Source organism: Coloeus monedula, assembly GCF_965178545.1.
Source record: "Coloeus monedula genome assembly, chromosome: Z".
NCBI lineage: Eukaryota > Metazoa > Chordata > Aves > Passeriformes > Corvidae > Coloeus > Coloeus monedula.
Genome location: NC_138822.1, coordinates 76,817,375 through 76,834,428, shown reverse-complemented (window position 1 = coordinate 76,834,428; position 17,054 = coordinate 76,817,375). Strand labels below are relative to the sequence as shown.

At 43.7% G+C, this 17,054-nt stretch overlaps 2 protein-coding genes across 5 annotated transcripts in view; one reads left to right on the top strand and one right to left on the bottom strand.

Annotated features, from left to right (window-relative positions):
* FAM219A (family with sequence similarity 219 member A) overlaps nt 1-3,720 on the bottom strand; it is a 96,379-nt gene extending 92,659 nt beyond the window's left edge. For 2 of the 4 annotated variants that reach the window (XM_082301654.1, XM_082301655.1), the window contains exon 1: nt 3,532-3,720. In XM_082301654.1, coding sequence (XP_082157780.1) covers nt 3,532-3,591 — 60 coding nt within the window. In that variant the 5' untranslated portion in view covers nt 3,592-3,720. The remainder of the gene's footprint in view (nt 1-3,531) is intronic. The other 2 variants (XM_082301656.1, XM_082301657.1) reach the window with 1 other exon arrangement.
* Nucleotides 3,721-4,351: 631 nt separating this feature from the next.
* Nucleotides 4,352-17,054, top strand: part of DNAI1 (dynein axonemal intermediate chain 1) — a gene marked incomplete at both ends in the record, with an annotated part of 138,155 nt that continues 125,452 nt past the window's right edge. The window contains 2 exons of the mRNA XM_082301716.1: nt 4,352-4,384; nt 15,787-15,849. Of these exons, the coding sequence (XP_082157842.1) occupies nt 4,352-4,384; nt 15,787-15,849 (96 nt within the window). The remainder of the gene's footprint in view (nt 4,385-15,786; nt 15,850-17,054) is intronic.

The window sequence follows — 17,054 nt, the reverse complement described above, 5'->3', positions numbered from 1 at the left end:
AGCAGCAGTTGTCCTGGAGTTCAGTATAAAGACATCAAAAGCTAAGATGACACTTTATTTGTGCCGACAGACATTCAAAAAACATGCATGCTAGTCAACAACACAAAGTTAAGGACTGTGAGCAAAGCTTAGCTTCACAAACCTCATTTCAGGACCTGTCGCACACTGGCCAGCACTCAGAGGGAACAATGATTTCCTGGGACACCTTGTTGCCATTGGAACAGGATGAAAAAATATTTAATCTAGTGTATACTCTATAAATCAAGCAAGGGACCTTCTTTGTTTGCTTTCAGCAGGGCATAATGATTAGATACATTTTTTTATATAGCTTTGGTAGCAAGTCACAATGACTTTTAGGTCCCACCTGAAAAACAAACTTTTACTTCAGCTTTTTGGATGTGGAAAAGACTGACAGTTGCATCTCTCCCTGAGACTGTTGGAACTGAAAGCTTTTAAACTGTGAGGAAGAGAGTACGTCCTGAGATGATAAGGTTATTCTGTACTTTTGTGCTGATTTTGACAAGGGATAAACTTCATTTTCTTCACAGTAGCTACTAGGGGCTGTGTTTTGGATTTGTGCTGAAAACAGTGTTTATAACACAGGGATGTTTTGGTTATTGGTGAGCAGCGCTTGCAGAGTCAAGGCCTTTTCTGCTTCTCACCCCATCCCACCAGTCAGGAGCCTGGGGGTGCACAAGAGTTTGGGAGGGCACACAGACAGGACAGCTGACCCCAACTGACTACAGGGATATTGCATACCATAAGCTCAGCATACAAAGCTGGGGGAGAGGAAGGACAAAGGGGCATGTTGGGAGTGATGGCATTTGTCTTCCCAAGTAGCGATCAGGGGTGTTAGAGCCCTCCCTGTTTTCCTGGGCATGGCTGAACACCTGCCTGCCCAAGAGAAATGGTGGATGAATTCCTTGTTTTGCTTGGCTTGTGTGCATGGTTTTAGCTTTACTTATTAAACTGTCTTCATCTCAACCCACAAGTTTTCTCACTTTTACTTGTCTGATTCTCTCCCCCATCATGATGTGGGAGGGAAGTGAGCAAGTGGCTGTGAGAGATTTATTTGTTAACTGGGTTTAAACCACAACCTTTAAAGTACAGAAGAGGAGGGAGAGTGACAGACAAATGGTAATTGTAATGGCACAAAGCAGTAGTATTGGCCAGAACTGTATTACCAAGCAAATTAATACAACAAACCCCAGACTTGCAAGGATTCTTGCAAGTATCCAGTTTCTATCTGCAAAGTACAGACCAGGTGCTACAAAGCAGAGGAAATCACCAGAAATGCTGTACCAGACTGGTTACATCCCACTTCTGAGACCACTGTCAGCATTTCCATGCCTGTGGAAAAATGTTGAAGGAAACATGTCTCCTAAGCTTACTATCTCTGCTGCACTATCCACCGCCCTATCCCGAGACAATAGGGTTGGACCAGAGAAGTTCTTTGGATTCTGCCTGGTTCATGTCCCTGCAAACATGCATGTATTGCAAATTCCACTCTTCCACTATTATTATGGAGTTTCTAGAAAACACTTAGGAGTATTGTTTTGTCTGGCAACAGCTTTTTCACTTGCTACCTTCACTACTATTCCTGCAGTAACACAAATAAAGATGGCCATTCTTGTCACATTTGTTGTATCTTCTTGATAAAAACACCAACAATAAGTAGGGCATGCAACAAGCTCACATCAGCTTGTATGGACAGATTTTTAAGCCACTACAAAGGTTCAAAGCCAAAGAAACAACCAACCAATGGGAAAAAAAAAAACCCAAACCCAACCCAAACTAAGCATATTTTCAGAATTTGTGAACACTCCCAGAATAAGAGAAATGTTTTTCTTGCCACTGAGGGATAATTTGAATCTGTAGACCTTGTAGAGCTCTCCTGTTCACAAGACATTTATTGTGTTCTCAACTTCTTACAAACACTAGCTGCAACAAGGAACGGAGGTCATGATTACATCAACGCTAAATAACGTATGGATTGATATATTAGAAATCTCAGAAGCACTTCAGTGTTAGCATAAACCTGCCAATAACCTATCCTCACCTGCTGCCAAAAGGAACTGTGCAAATATTTCATTAACGTTCTTTCCACCTCCCCAAACATTTCATATGCCTGTCTCACACAATCAGATGCTGAGATGGGACTTGCTTACTCTAGGTGCCAAAGGGAATCAACACCTTGAGTGAGTGAGCCCATTATCCAGCTTTCACTTTAATGCCAAGATAAACAGTATTTCAACAGGTCCCAGGTTACAAATAACATGCTTTCAGGCAGAGACTGAGGAACACAGGAGTAAGGGGAGGGGAACACCCAAGAGAACCTCTTTCAGGTAGAAAACAGAAACGGGCAAACACATTCAAGAGTTCTGTGGCAGGCAGATGGGGCACAACATAAACAGAAACAAGCCTGTGGCACTGGAGCAATGCAGCTACTTGCTCATAAGAAGCCTTGTATTATTTGATGATGGTCTAGCATCTCCTCTGGCTGCCAGCCAGCTGGCCTTCCTTCATAACTCATTTCAGAAACTATCAAAAGCCCAGAACCACTCTACCTGCCCACTAACACATCTGCAAAGTTCTGTGAGCCTGCAGACTTCCTTCTCTGCAAAGATTCCCCAGGGTCCCATGTAGTAGGGTAACCATTATGTCAGGCTCTTCAGAGCTCATTAATTGAGTATAATTGTGTCTATGACATGAAAAAACATCCTGATATGAAAAACACATGCCGTGGAACTGCATAAAACCCTCACAGATTGCTTTCTTTACGCAAAGAATCTTCTGTGAGCAAAGCTAATTTGACAAGAAATGGTTCTTTGCAGAACATCTGGTCTTTACACAAGATGAGCATCTCCTCACTGCAGCCTAGTGTCCAGAGCAGTGGCTACAAAACCATCCTCGGAGAAGGTCCTGCGGCTTCACACCGCGGGTAACTTCACACCCAGCCCGTGCAGCTCTGCTGTCCCCGGGGAGCGTCGCTCCCCGCAGCTCCCAGCCCGGGCTGGGCACGAACACCGCCCGATTCCTGCTTAGACCTCACCTATCTTGTAGAAGTCAATTAAAAGCCCACCCGTCCTCAGCGCCTCCCGTTGCTCCGACCGGGCTCCCCAGTCCCTCCGCCCTTCTCACCCGCCCCCGGGCCATTCCCGTGCCCGGCGGCGGGAGAACACCCCGGGATGCTCCGGGAGGAGCGGCGTTCCCACCGCGGCAGGAGCGGAGCCGCTCGCCCACCCCCGCCCGCTTCTGCTACCGACGGCGCTCGGGGACACAACGGGGGAGGAGGAGGAGGACGAGGAGAAGAGGACGGGGCGGCAGGATAAGAGGATGGCCCGGGATGACACAGCAGCAGCCCCGGGCCCGCCGGGGATGGCGGCGGCGGCAGCGCCCAGGACGCCCCGTTATATAACGGCGACACCGCCGCGCCCGCAGCGCCGACACCCGGGGGCGTGTCCGCGACCCCCTCGGCACCGGGGTCATTTCAACCCGGGCACAGCGCGGCCCCGCCCGCCCGCCCCTCACCAGCGGCTGCATCTCGGCGCGCACGGCGGGCACCTGGAACCGGTCTATCTCCTCCATCATGGTGGCGGCGGCGCCGGGCGCGGCGGGCGGAGCGCGGAGAGCAGGGCGGGCGGGCGCGGGCGGCTCCTCAGGCGCCGAGAGGGGACAGCGACAGCGACAATGACAACGACACCGCCCGCGGCAGCGGCTCCCTCATCGCCGCCGCCGCCGTGACTCAGCCGCGCCGCTTCCGGGTCCGGCCGCAGCCCCGCCCCTATCTGAATATTCATGAGAAGGGCGGGGGCACTGTCACTCGTTCAGGGCCCGGATGCTGGGTTCCGCTGCCCCGCCCCTTTTGAATATTCATGACGGGGCGGGGAGCTGTCTTATCGTTTGGTGTTCGAACGCCGTTCTCCCTGCGGCCACGCCTTCTTTTGAATATTCATCAAGAGGGCGTGACCGATAATACTGGTTTTGGCCTGGTCACTCCGTTCCCCGAGGGCCGCCCCTCATCAAATATTCATGAAGCGGGCGCGGCCTGTACCACCGGTTCGCGGTTCGGCTACTCCGTTCCCCGTGACCCCGCCCCTTATTTGAATATTCATCAACGGGCGGGGCCCGCTGTCACTCGTTCTGGGCCGCGGCGCTCGGTTTCCAGCGCCTGCTGGGACGTACCATTCCCTCCCTCGAGGGTAGAGCGGGGGGGTTGGGAGAATGGCCGGGTCCGCCCACCGCTTCCGGCGCGTTGCCATGGCTGCCGCCATCAACTTCCGGCGTGCCGGGTTGGCGCGGGGTTGCGGCGAGGGGCGGCGAGGGGTGGCCGCTGCACTGAGGGACGGCCATGCCCCCCAAGGCGGCCGACAAGCGCCGGCAGGTAAGGGCTTGCCGCACTCCCGTGATGGCAGCGCCGGGGTGACGTCACTGCAGGCACCGTGACGTCACACCCTAATGGCGTCACTGGGGCGCCTCGTGCAGCGGGAGGCGGCGGCCCACAAGAGGGAACGTCGCCGTGCAGCCCCGCTGTGGCTCTGTTGCCTTCGGCTCCTGCTCTGAGCTCTATCCTTGGTGTGACACCAGCAGTGACGTTGCCATTCCCCAAACCGCCACCCATGACGTCATAGTGTGCAGCGCAGACCTTTCCCTCCGGGTTCACAGAAGCACAGAATTATCAGGGCTGAAAGGGACCCCTAGAGATCACTCAGTCCAACCCCCCTGCCAAGGCAGGGTGACCTGGAGCAGTGACACAAGAACATGTCCAGGTGGTGTTTGGATGTCTCCGGAGAGGGAGACTCCAGGACCTCCCTGGGCAGCTGTTCCAGCGCTCTGCCACCTTCAACATAAAGAAGTTCTTCCTCATGTTGAGGTGCAGCTTCTTGTGTTTTAGTTTATGGACACTGCTCCTTGTCCTTTCACTGGGCACTATGGAAAAGGGTCCGGCACCATCCCCTTGGCACCCACCTTTGAGATATTTATATACATTAAAGAGATCCCCTCTCAGCCTTCTGTTCTCCAGACCAAACAGGCCCCGCAGTGCATGAGGACATGCAGTGTCTCCTCACAAAAGAGATGCTCCAGACCCCAAATCATCTTTGTGGCCTCCGTTGGACCTCCAGTAGCTCCTTGTTTTTCTCGTGCTGAGGAGCCTAGAACGGGACACAGTACTCTGGATGTGCCCTCAGCTAGGGTCAAGGAGGCAGGGGATCACCTCCCTTGAGCTGCTGGCCATACCATTCCCTGTGCATCCCAGGATACCATTGGCCCTCCCGGCACACTGTGCGCTGAATAGTCACCTTGTCACCCACCAACACACCCAGGTCCTACGAAGCAGAGCTGAGGGGTTCAGCTGAGAACTCAGGTTGCCCCACAGAGCTGTAACCCACAGGGCTGGGTGTGGCAGTGGAGTCAGCACAGCCCCTCTTGACCCTGCTGACTGCCTGGCTGTATCATACATGTGTCAGTCTGTCCCTTCACTTGCCTGTGACACCCTGAGAGTTCTGTGGCATTTCACAACTGTTCAAAACAGCATGTCCCAAAGCTGCAGCACCCTTCAGTCTGTCACCATTCTGTTCAATCCTTTGAGACCACAAAATTCTCAGATACCATTGCCAGGCCATTTCATCACACTTCCAGTGTACAACACCTCTTCCAAGGCAGGTTCTAATGCACTCAAGGTGTCTCCAGGATCTCCCTGGACCCTGTACAGATAGGATTAAATAATTTTTCTTACAAAGCTTTAAAAAATTATTTTAGTTATACCCAGCTGTACGTTTTGTCTCTTTCCTTTTGCTTTGCTATTTGGTCTTTGCTCAACTCAAGCAATGAAGAGGAGTAATTTGCTACCCTTCCTGGCCCTAACCCTACTGTGCTGTAGCATCTGTGTCTGTGAAACCTCACTGTATTCCTTTGGGCTCTGTGTGGACATGTTTGCATGCATCCACTTTTAGGATGAAAAACTTAGATTAATTCCTGGGTCTTGTCTACTACTGAACTATCAAAGTGTTTGATTTAAAAGCAGATGGTGGTCTAGCTGATAAAACGCTTTCTTTAACATGTTTAAGTCAATCCCAATGTACTTGATGTTAGGGTTTGTGGCAAGACGGTTACCAGGCATGTGAGCAAGAGTGAGAGGATCACTTTGACATTTCTAATCCTCTACTAAGTACTAATAAATAGCAAGATACAAAGGGCTTTATAAAGTTTTCAAAGGGCACAAACTCAGAACCAAAACCCACATCCAGTCCTTGACAATGAAGATGTTTATGCTAAAATGGTACAAAAACCCATTAACAATGATGCAAACTAAATGATGCAAACTAAGGGATGAAGTGCTTGCTCTGAATTTCAGTTTCTTTTATTTTCAGAATTTCCACATAAATATTTTCAATCATTTTCAGCAGCCATTATTTCAAATACTCCAAAATGGAGAGGCTTTGCTTGACATATTATTTGAAAAACTTAATTAATGTGCTATAAAAGCATTCCTTTTATTTTAAAGCTCTTTAAACACCATAAACTTTTTAGACTCTGAGGATATTTGGCTTTTCACATAGCTTTCATCACAATAACTTAAAAGGCAATAATTTTAACTTGTCCTGTATTGCGTTTCCTATATTTGCCTTGAGCTTGTTAAATCCGATTGCTGTTTCACATCCCTTTATCTGCTAGAATATTCTTGCAGTGGGGGAATTGTGTGGCTGACTGGCTGGCTCTGAGTCCAGAGGCTTTGCCTCATTTTCCCTGACTCAGAATACAGATGGCGTCTCAGTGGCTGTGGGTGTCTGGGGGGGTGAATACCTTTGCACTACTCACTGCCCAGCCAGGGCCTTATGTTTGATATCTACTGGGCCATAGTGGCCACTGTAAAACTAATTGATGAATCGAGGTTTAGATTCTAGTTCCTGACAAGAATTCTTATATAGTATTATGCTCTATTCACCTACCTCTCTGCTTTTTATTCCTCTGTTTCTTATACATTGCTTTATTCTGCTCTGCCTCTTAGGTTTTTTACTGCTGACTGCTTTCACTTTGAAAATTTTCTTCCTGAGACTGTTCTCAAAGCTGAGATACTTAACTGTGCACCTATCCCCTTTTACTGTGTCTCACTTCCAGTTCCTCCTCTCCTTTCACAGCTCCATGTTCTTCAAGTGCATTGTGATAAATTCTTATTTTTTTCTTCTTCTCCCTTATGTGGGGGTTGTCTGCTCTTATTCTGTGCTTGTCTCATATCTGCCTTCTCCTCTAACGTCAGTTTCTTGCTTTATTTCACTCTTTTTTTTTTCTTTATCCTGGTGACTTCTGCCTCCGGCTCAGTCTCCAGCCACCTGATGGGTGAAAATATGTCAGAGTTGGGTTGACCATAACAACTAAAGTCTGTGGCCCTCCAGATGAATTGATTGACTATAGCCTTATTTATAAATGTCTTTGGGCTTTTGTATGTTTGCATACGTTAATAAGAAATTTCAATGTTTCAATGTTCAAAGTTTTAAAATAGTGTTGTATTTGTGATCTTTGTGCTCCCAATGCAGCCTTGGAAATAACACCTATGTATGTTCTGTACTTCAATAGTACCAGTCCTTTCAGATCTGAAATATGTTATGCACAATTGAGCTCAACACCTTCTTGTAGGGATGTGAAATTATGGAAAGGCATAAGCCAACTTTCCTGCATCAGGCTGAAGGGAATGGGTGCATCAAATTCTCAGCTTCCCTGAAAAATGAGGTCTTGAGCATGGCAAACAAGACACTCAGAAGTGGGGTATTTGTTAAAAACACTGAGGTGTGTGGCATGTGCATGGACACGCAGAACGTGTCAGGGCAGGGATCAGCATCCTGTTGGTCTTGTGTCAGTCCCATGTGTGCTCCTGGGTAATGAGAGAAAGTGGCCAGTGATTTTGAGATTGTTATTTTGAACATGTTTGTCAGATTGAAGTGTTTGTTCCAGAGTTCAGTGCCTTTGCTATGTAGCTCAAGGAAAAGCCCTGAGTGACCAGTGTAGAGCACGCTGTGCTAATGTGTACCTCTCTGGCTACACCCACCTCAAAGAGAAGCAAGATCTTGTTATGGCTCTTTAGCAGACATTGCACACATTTGGCATTTAAAATACAAAACCAGACTGTTCAATCTTATCAGTTAGGACTAACCCCACTGTCAGGAACAGATCACTTAAGCAGTGTTAAGAAGGAGTCTGAATTAGGACAGTGAGACATTCCTTGTTACCCTTGTGGTCTTAAACCTACTGACATGGAAACAGCTTCTTTGCTGTGCAGCAAGTCATAAAAGAAACAAATAGACCCCTTCCCCAAATACAGAAAACAATCAGACACAGTTTATTTTTTTTGTATTTTCTTTTTTTTTTCTTCCCTTGAAAAGGCTTTTAAGGTGCTTACTTGTTCTTTAACATGCATTAAACCATCCACAGAATATAAAATTAACATTCCATTTAGTGTAGCTCAGAAAACATTGTAGAATGTATTGGCAAATAGTGCTTAAATTGGTATCCCTAGTGTGTGCAAATAAATACCTGCTGCAGGGCAGGCTTGAAGTGACTTTTTTTCCATGTTGTGATTTCTTGTGCCTTGTCCCAGCTGGCGGTTTACTATGGAGTTTACTAATATTCAAAACAGGAATAAAAAGCTAGCAGGAAACTTATTAAATGGTTTTACAGGAATGCCAGGCTTAGCTCTCATACTGTCTCTACCTCTTTCTTTTAGAATCCAACAGGCACATTACTACATTACAAGTACGTTACATGTTTCCCACAATTCTGGTTAATCGCTGTACTGTGCTGCAGAGGAAGTGGGAATGCCTGTCTCTGCTCAGGAAGATGAACGAAACTTAGCAGGGGCATTCTGATTCCTCAGCCTTGTAGCCTGATTGTATTATGGTGACAGCTAGCATGGGAGCAGAAAGGCTGCAGGAGTGTCTCTTTAATGATAATAAAAAAATGTAGTTTGGGTTTGTCATTTGCCCTGATGTGTGTTTCATTAATATGTAATCAATTTTCAGCCCTTGGAAAATTTGCTTAATATTAACTGACACTTCAGCTTGTCAGAGTGACCAACCTGCATCCTCCCTGCCACTGAGTTCTCTGGTATTTTAGGCTGGATCTGCAAATCCAGGATTATTTGTCCAAATTTATGATTTAAGTATAGGGAGAAATTTCTCATTCCTTAAGTAGTCACTGAATAGTGGTGGCTGGCTCCTCACCGTACAGTGACCCATTACAAGACCTAGTCTGAAAAGGACAGTTTAATCTGGCAGTATGGGAGAAAGATGTACCAGCCAGCAAAGGCTGTAGTGACAACCCTTATCCTGGATGGCAGCACAGCACAAGAGGTAACAATCATTGCATCTCCTACTTTGATAGTCAGGGCAGGCCCTGGATCTGAACCTGAGGAATTGACACATTTTTCCTGAAGGCTTTCTGCGGTCACTAATTCAGGATTCAGCCCGGTTCTTAAATGAACACTGGCTCTTGAGAGTAAATCTCTGCTTCCTAGGTCACCAGAATGATTTATTTACCACCAGAATTGCCACTGACAAGTCAGAGGTTTTGCGCAGCAGATGATGAAATGGTTGAAAAGTAGGGCTCTATATATAAAAAAACAGCTCAAAAGGAAACAGACTTGGAAAAAACTTCAGAGCTTTTGCTATTCAGTGAAGAATACCAAATAGCAATAGGTACTGATAGTCCTGTCTGGTTTGTATAAATTCATTTAATGAGTCTCAGATCAGCAGTTAGTGACTGTCATGTCACCAACAAAAGGGAGAGCAATGTGAAAAAACATGCAGATAGAGTGAGCTAGAAGAACAAGACTGAATGCATGCTTGCGTGTGATTTTTTTTATTTTCTTCATTGCAGGGTAATCTGGTAACATGTTACTAGGGTGTTGAGGGCAAAACTTCTACTAAACATTGCACATCTTTGATGGTTGCCCTCCCCTTCTTTTTCTTTTTGGATGCAGAAATATGATCGCTCTTATGAAATGCCAGCCTGGTAGTGCTTTCTTTTAAAACTTCTTTTCATTTACTGCAATGGTCTTTAGAAAGTAGCCAATAGTTTCTTCTTATTTTTGTTTTCCTATTTTATGACTACAAAAAAATTAAGTATATATTACCCAGACATCCTACCCAAAATACAGTTGGAAAGGCTTGTTGGATAGCTCAGCAGCAGGACAACTCTCTGCTGAAGGACTTGATTTTGTAGCTATTTGTACCTCTTGGTGGCTTGTTTGCAATAAAGGGAGCTGTGAGGAGGGAAAGGAATATTAAATGGCATTTAAAACATCACTTTTCACCTGTTCCATCTGTTTCATGTGTTTCATCACTTTTCATTTTTATCATCCTGTTGGATTACGGTATCTTTGCTGTAGTCAATAGTTAAGTTGTCTTGTAGCATAGCAGATGTCTGGCCCAGGGAAGAATTCCTAGGTGCGTGTATCATACACACCCTGGAAGAAGGATCCAGAAAGAAACAGTCACTTGGGTCTTCTGTAGCCTTAAAACATGATTAACCTCTATGGATTCTGACTCTGGCATTTTTCTCTGGCGTGCCTGAGCACCTCCCAGAGTTGTCAGAGTTATGATGGTGACCTGGAGGTGAGAAAGTCCTTAATGCCTCCTGCCTGTTCCTTAGTTTCCTAGCAAATATGTCTCGTTTTTCCTAATACAAATTCCTCTTCCTGTTAATTAATACTTTTATTAAAGCCAGGGATAGCAGCACATTTATTAGGGAGATCTATGAGGACTGTTTTTATTTTTTTTTTTTTTTTTTGGTAGCAAAACCGTCTTTAGTTTATCTAGAATTTGCTGAAATGTAACTATTTGGATTGAATAGTCCTTTGTCGGATGTCTGACTTATGCTATGGATTACAAAAAGCCCCTACCACTCTAGATGCTGAACAATATAAACCAACAAACTATAAACCTGGGAGGACTGAAGGGAGGCAGGAAACCTACAAAAACAAAGTATGTGATTATGGAATTAAGCTGTGTATCATAATGCCTGTGTCCAATGGGATGAATTGAATGTTTCCCCGGCAACCTTAATTCTCACATTTTCTAAGTTCTGAATGCTTCTCTTTGAGATGTTAATAATAGTCTGTTAACTTTTTTTCCCCTTTAGCTAATGCACGACACAAAAATGTTCTTGAATTTTAAACATGCTTATGAAGGCAAGTTATTGTTAACATCTTATAAGTGAATATACAATCATTATGTTGATTCACAATTATAGTTTATTTTTTATTTGTATTGCAGATGTGTTCGTGAACTCTTCCCTATTGTACAAACACTGTGTGATGTATTTTAAGTAGCTGTCAGAGCAAAAGGATTACATTTTTTTTTATAGTTTATGGGTAGTGCATTGTTACAGTAAAAAGAAGGATCAGGAAGCAGTAACAATCATTCTGAGCCATGGTGGCAGGACACAAACTACCTAGGTGGTATTGAGGACTATTTGCAGCTAATGTGACAGAGAGAAGTTTTAAAGTAATATATGAAAAAGGACAATGTGCTGGCTTTGGAAAGATTTACAGGGAGCAGGAGCTTGCAAAAAAACCCAGGAAAAGAACAAAGCGCAGATACACTAATAAAAAGGGATGTCAGGACTGCCCTTTTCATCAAGTGGCACAGCAGTACTGTCTGTGCTATTATCTGAATTAGGAGTCAAAGATTTCATATTCTTGACTTAGCGTTTGCTCCCCAACTTGCTTCTTGTAATAGTTTTAAACAGATCTACTAGTTTTGATGACCTTCACCTACTGCATATATTGTCAAAATACTAGGATCTTATCTTCCCTCATTTTATTTTTTTCATGTTTGTGCCACCTTTCAGCTGGGTTCCAAAAGTTTGAGATATTTTGGGATGAACTTTCTGCAGCATAGACAGCAGTAGCAGGAATGATGCTTGCAGAGCAAAGTATGTCTTCTGCTTTTTATGCTGACTTCTTTAGAGTACTGAGTCAAGTGGAGTTACAGTCTCTACCTTCACTTGCAAGAGTCCAGAATATCCAACAAATAAGACATTCAACTTTTGTTGTTGTTGAAGTAGATCTCTGTGTTGTGAGGGATGTTTTATCTGGACAGGAGACAAGAGTTTTGCTGAACGACCCCAGAATAAGCTAAGGACCAGCTCCTTCCTAGACTACTTCAGGTATGGCTGTCGTATCTTTGTGGAGCACACATGGAAGAAAGCCCCAGGCCCACACTGATCTCTGTGTGCTGGGTCCCATCCTCCCACTTCAGGCTTAGCACGACTTTGGAGTGGGCTGTGTCCATACTGTGCAGCATTTGGCCAAGCATCTGTGTGGTAACAAAGTAGTTCTAAAGCATAACTGTTCAGGTTGGAGGGAGTGGTTGGAGCTTCTTTAGTTCAAAATACCAGAAATAGTAAGTATAATTTTTTAACTTTCCTATCAGTCATGTGCTTGCTCCCTGCTGTAGGGAACTACTTTGCTTAGTTCCAGGGAGCCCCAAAGCAAGCTGTCACAGTCAGCAAGTAGAGGCTGGTAGGAAAGCAGGCATGAGACGTGGAGAAGGCTGGTAAATCTCACTGACAGATGCAATGAAACCTCTTCCTTGAACACCCTCTCTCAGTCATACACAACAGCCATCCTTTGATAAAGGTTAAAAACATTCATAGGGTCAAAGTTAAGACTTTCAGAGCCTGGTTCTGTATTTTGCAATAGTCTGTCAACTTTGTTGCACTCAAAATCTTGTATATGGGCAAAGAGAAGGCACAACTTATAAAACTAAAAATTTCATGTCAGTGTGACTGAAATTTTAGTCTAAACATTATCATCAGTCCGGATGTCTTCATTATAGAAAATAAGAAATATTTCTGTGCAAAAAAAAATTCATTAATAGTGATAAAGCGGTTAAAGTTGTTGCATGCAAACTTCCCAGTTTCTACCTCTTTTCTTGTACTGTGCTCACACTTCTTCTGTTCTTCTGGTTCCTAAAGTTGATGGTTTAATTTTACTGTTGGTGGTGGTGTTGGTGGGGATGTTATGACAAGTTGTCACCTGGACACCTTCACTGGGGACGATAAGATGTCCATTTTGATGGTTTCTTCTTCACGTGGAGTTTCTTTTATGTGTTAGCTAATCTATTTTCACAGGTTTCCCTTTCTCCATTGGTTTGGTGTTCCACACTACACTCAGTGTTACTGCATATGATGCTTTTTCAGTGTGATAGATATTTTTTCTTTGTTTTCTTTGCTGCCCATAAACCAGGTTTTGTTCAGTTTCCTTGTCTGCAAATTTGCAGTTCTCTAACTGACCAGTGGTGAGATGCTTTCAAGCTGTGGAGTCTCCGATGTCAAGAATGTGCCCCATGTCTTATCATCCCCTGCCTGTACTCCTCCATGCCATGTCCTGGGTCTCCTCAGGGTCTCTCTATCAAACTGGGCCTGTACTGTATCATTAAATTACTATCATAAAACCAGCATAGTACTGTACAAAGACAAAGGAAATAGAGCCAGCTAGCCCCAGGTCCCTGGTTGATTAGAAAAATTGTTCATGCTCTACCCTACATACCCTTTATGGTCAGGGTTTGTGCTGCTTCCTTCCAGTGCACTCATAGCTCTAGCTTTTCTTTAGTCTCACTTTTGGATTTTAACACTGTTGCAGATATTTATTCACAGGTGGCTCTTTGGATTATGTTAATTCAAATCTGTGCAACTGCTAAAGCCAATTATCCCCAGATTGCCTTGTCAATGCCTTTGCTAATGGATAAATGCTTTTGTAGACACACTTATAAAGGGTAATAGTAAGTAGACTTTGTTTCATGTTTAAAATTAAGAATTTGGTTTCACTTTGTATCTGAATAAAATTCTGCTCTGAAAATCTGTTTCGGTCACATCTAATTCACACATAGCAGGATCCTTGTCAGAGAGAATCCTCTGTTGCCCATTGCCAAGCAATCACATAGGGGAGACAGGCCAGCTGGGTGATCCAGTGTTCTCAGTAGTGGTTGTGACACAGGAGCTCTTGGCCCCTCTGCTCTGCAATCAGTCCACTATAGTGGGACTATAAAGAAAGTATTGTAACTTTTATTTTCTCTACCTGCATCATAAAAATTTGTATTTCAAAGTGAGGCACATTTTCTAAGCATAGAAATGTATTGTTCTGCTCATTTTTCATTGCTTTTAATATGTATCTTCTGCAATAAAGATAATCCCAAATGCCTTGTTAGTAACAGCAGTTTTATATGTTTTAGCTTTTACAAAGAGAAATAACACAGAGACACCATCTCACATCTTTGCTGCACTTTGTTCTCCTCTGAAAATATTTCTTTTCTGAATTCTTATTGTCAAGTCTTAACAAGTAGTGAGGCTTGACAAACAATGCTTGGGTTTCTGGGTCAAAGTCTTTATGGCTGCTTAATTGTTTAATACATAGGAAGTAGGTGGTGGAAATGAATATTAAATTTTCATAATTAAGGGGAATCATGAGGGGAGTATAGGAATCTCTGTAGAGGCTTGTGCTCCTGAAAGTGTTCATAAGACATATGGAAGAGAAGAGGAAGAATAGATATTGTGATAAAGCTGGCCTTTCTAGAAGAACTAGGAAAACCAGATGAGAGAAACAATTGGCTGACTTAAAAAGCAAGCATGGCTTCTGTGCATTACCATGTAGTTGTACCACAGGAGTCCTTGCTGTGGAAGTTGTGTGTGTTAAAAATGTGCATGGATTCCAAAATGACAGAATAAATTTGTGGATAAAAAGGTTCAGTGATATGAAATAAAAAGGATAGCATTCCTGGTTCAAGTCCCTGTGGCAAGCTGAGAGGGCATCCTGGAGAGAATAAAATAGATACCTTCTTTTAAATAGTATTGGTGAGAGATACTTGGCTAGGTGGACCTTTGATCTGAGCTGAAAGCCAGTCTCTAATGTTCTTCTGAAGAAAATCTATCAGCCCATGGGAGCTTGCTCTTCCACCCCTTCTTTTTCCTTGCCTCTTGTCTAGGACCCCTTCTTTTCTCTCTCAAAGTGCATCACTTTTTTCCAAGTAACTCTGCTTTTTTCATCCATACCATCAAACGTTATTTGTGATCCATCCTGAAACTGTTCTTGCCAGGGTTTCTAATGTTGTTTCCTTTGCTTGATTTATCAGCTCTCTCTTCCTTCAGGGTTCATGGTCCTGTCTATCCCTCAGCGTCTCCTCAAAAAGATCCTCTTCATTTCCTTTCTCACTTTCTGTTAAATTTTCACAAAGCTTTGTCACCGGTGCCCTTCTGTTATTCCTTAACTCGGGGTAGGATAGTCTCCCATTATAAGGCACCCTATAAACAACTAATTAATTGTTTTCCTTAAAGCCTGTCATAACAAATTTTCTGTGCTTTCATGTGTGCAGGGCGGTTGACAGTGGTTAATTTCCCAGCTGATCATCAGTGTTTTCTATGTTTTTTCAGCGCTGATGTCTTTGCAGGTGCGGATCTACTGTCTTTGGGCTCCCTGTGCCATGCAAGCACTTGGGACAGGAACAGCCTCTTAGTGTGTTTGACCAAGGCACTAAAATGTGTGTATGACATTTGGGTGTGTATCAAAGACAGGCAGTAACTAGGACAGAGCCTGGCATTTCTTCATGCTGATAAACTGCTGTCTTGTGTTGTGAAAGTGACTGTCTTTCCTTCAGATAATTTATGGACAGAATGCTGGCATACTCAGCTTTTAAAACATACCATTGGAGCAAACATCAAACTTTTATTCTGCTTTGGCTAAATTAGGAAAAAAAAATGCTTTGAATGTTTACATTGGACGTGTTCTCACTTCAGGGTCAAGGTGGACCTTCAGGAGGAAAGGCAGGAAAAGCTGGTAAAGCTGGACGTAAAAGACGGGTAAGATTCTCAAGTCTTAAAAAATGCTTTTTACTTTTTTTAGCTATGAGATGCAAAAAGGATTTATTCTGAACAATGAGGGTTTTTTAATAAAATTGGTAGAATATCAACTGATTTAGCAGTAAGAGGTTGCTGTAGGTTTCCACTGAGAAGGAAAATAAACCAGCAAGTTAGGATGAAAAATATCACCTAGAACAAAGGCACAATTTAGGTAAAATGCAATATGAAAAGATTAAAATAAAATGTTTGGGGTGTGAATTCCAAAATACAAGCTGACTCAGAATGTGAGAAAACAGCCTGCTCACTTTAGAAAATTTGAAGTATAGCCCACATTCACTTAACAAAGAAGTACAAGCATTAGAGAAAATAGCATTTACTTTTTTCACTCAGGAGATGTTTTTACTTTTGGGCAAAGAAATGATTAGAATACCCTGATTTAATCTACCTTCCTCTTATTTAGCTCCACTGACATGGATTGAAGAACAGTCTACATGCATTTAAACAGGAATGTTGATAAACAGCTTTTCACTTTCTTGAGACAAATCACAGTCTTGTTAAATGTTCCTCTTTTCACCATTTAAAAATGGAAAGTTATTTACTTTTAAATGGAAATCATATATAAAAATGTTAAAACCACAATACTTCGTGTCTGATTCACTAGGGAAAACAGCCACTGAACTAACTGGCATTGAATTGTGTATGATAAATGTCCTACAAGCAGGTGTTCATGTGGAGAGCATTAAATCACAAACAACTGTTCTGCCATCATCATCTCTTGTGCACCAGAACGCCTGACCTTCCTTACAGCTTGCCTCATTTAGGCTCCCTTGGGGAAAAAATAAGGCTGCAGCCTGTGACTTTCCCTTGGCGCTTATGCAAAACTCTCTGTTGCTTTCAGCCACTGCACATTTTGACACAGCGTTGTGCTTTTTACCTTTGTGGTGCTCTGCCCGTAGCAAAACATTGCTGGGTCCAGCCTCTATAACTGCAGCCATAAGCTATACTTATGCCTTGGACTCATCCTCAGCTTTGTATGGCTATAAAGTTAGCAGGCCTGAGAGAACTGTATTTACAAGAATGATTGATTTATTTTAAATCAACTCATTACACATTTTGAACTTAAGGGAGAAATTTTGCCTGAAGCAGTGAAGCACTTTAATCAGCAGCTCTGTGTTCTGACAGTTGTTTCTGTAAGGACAATTAAT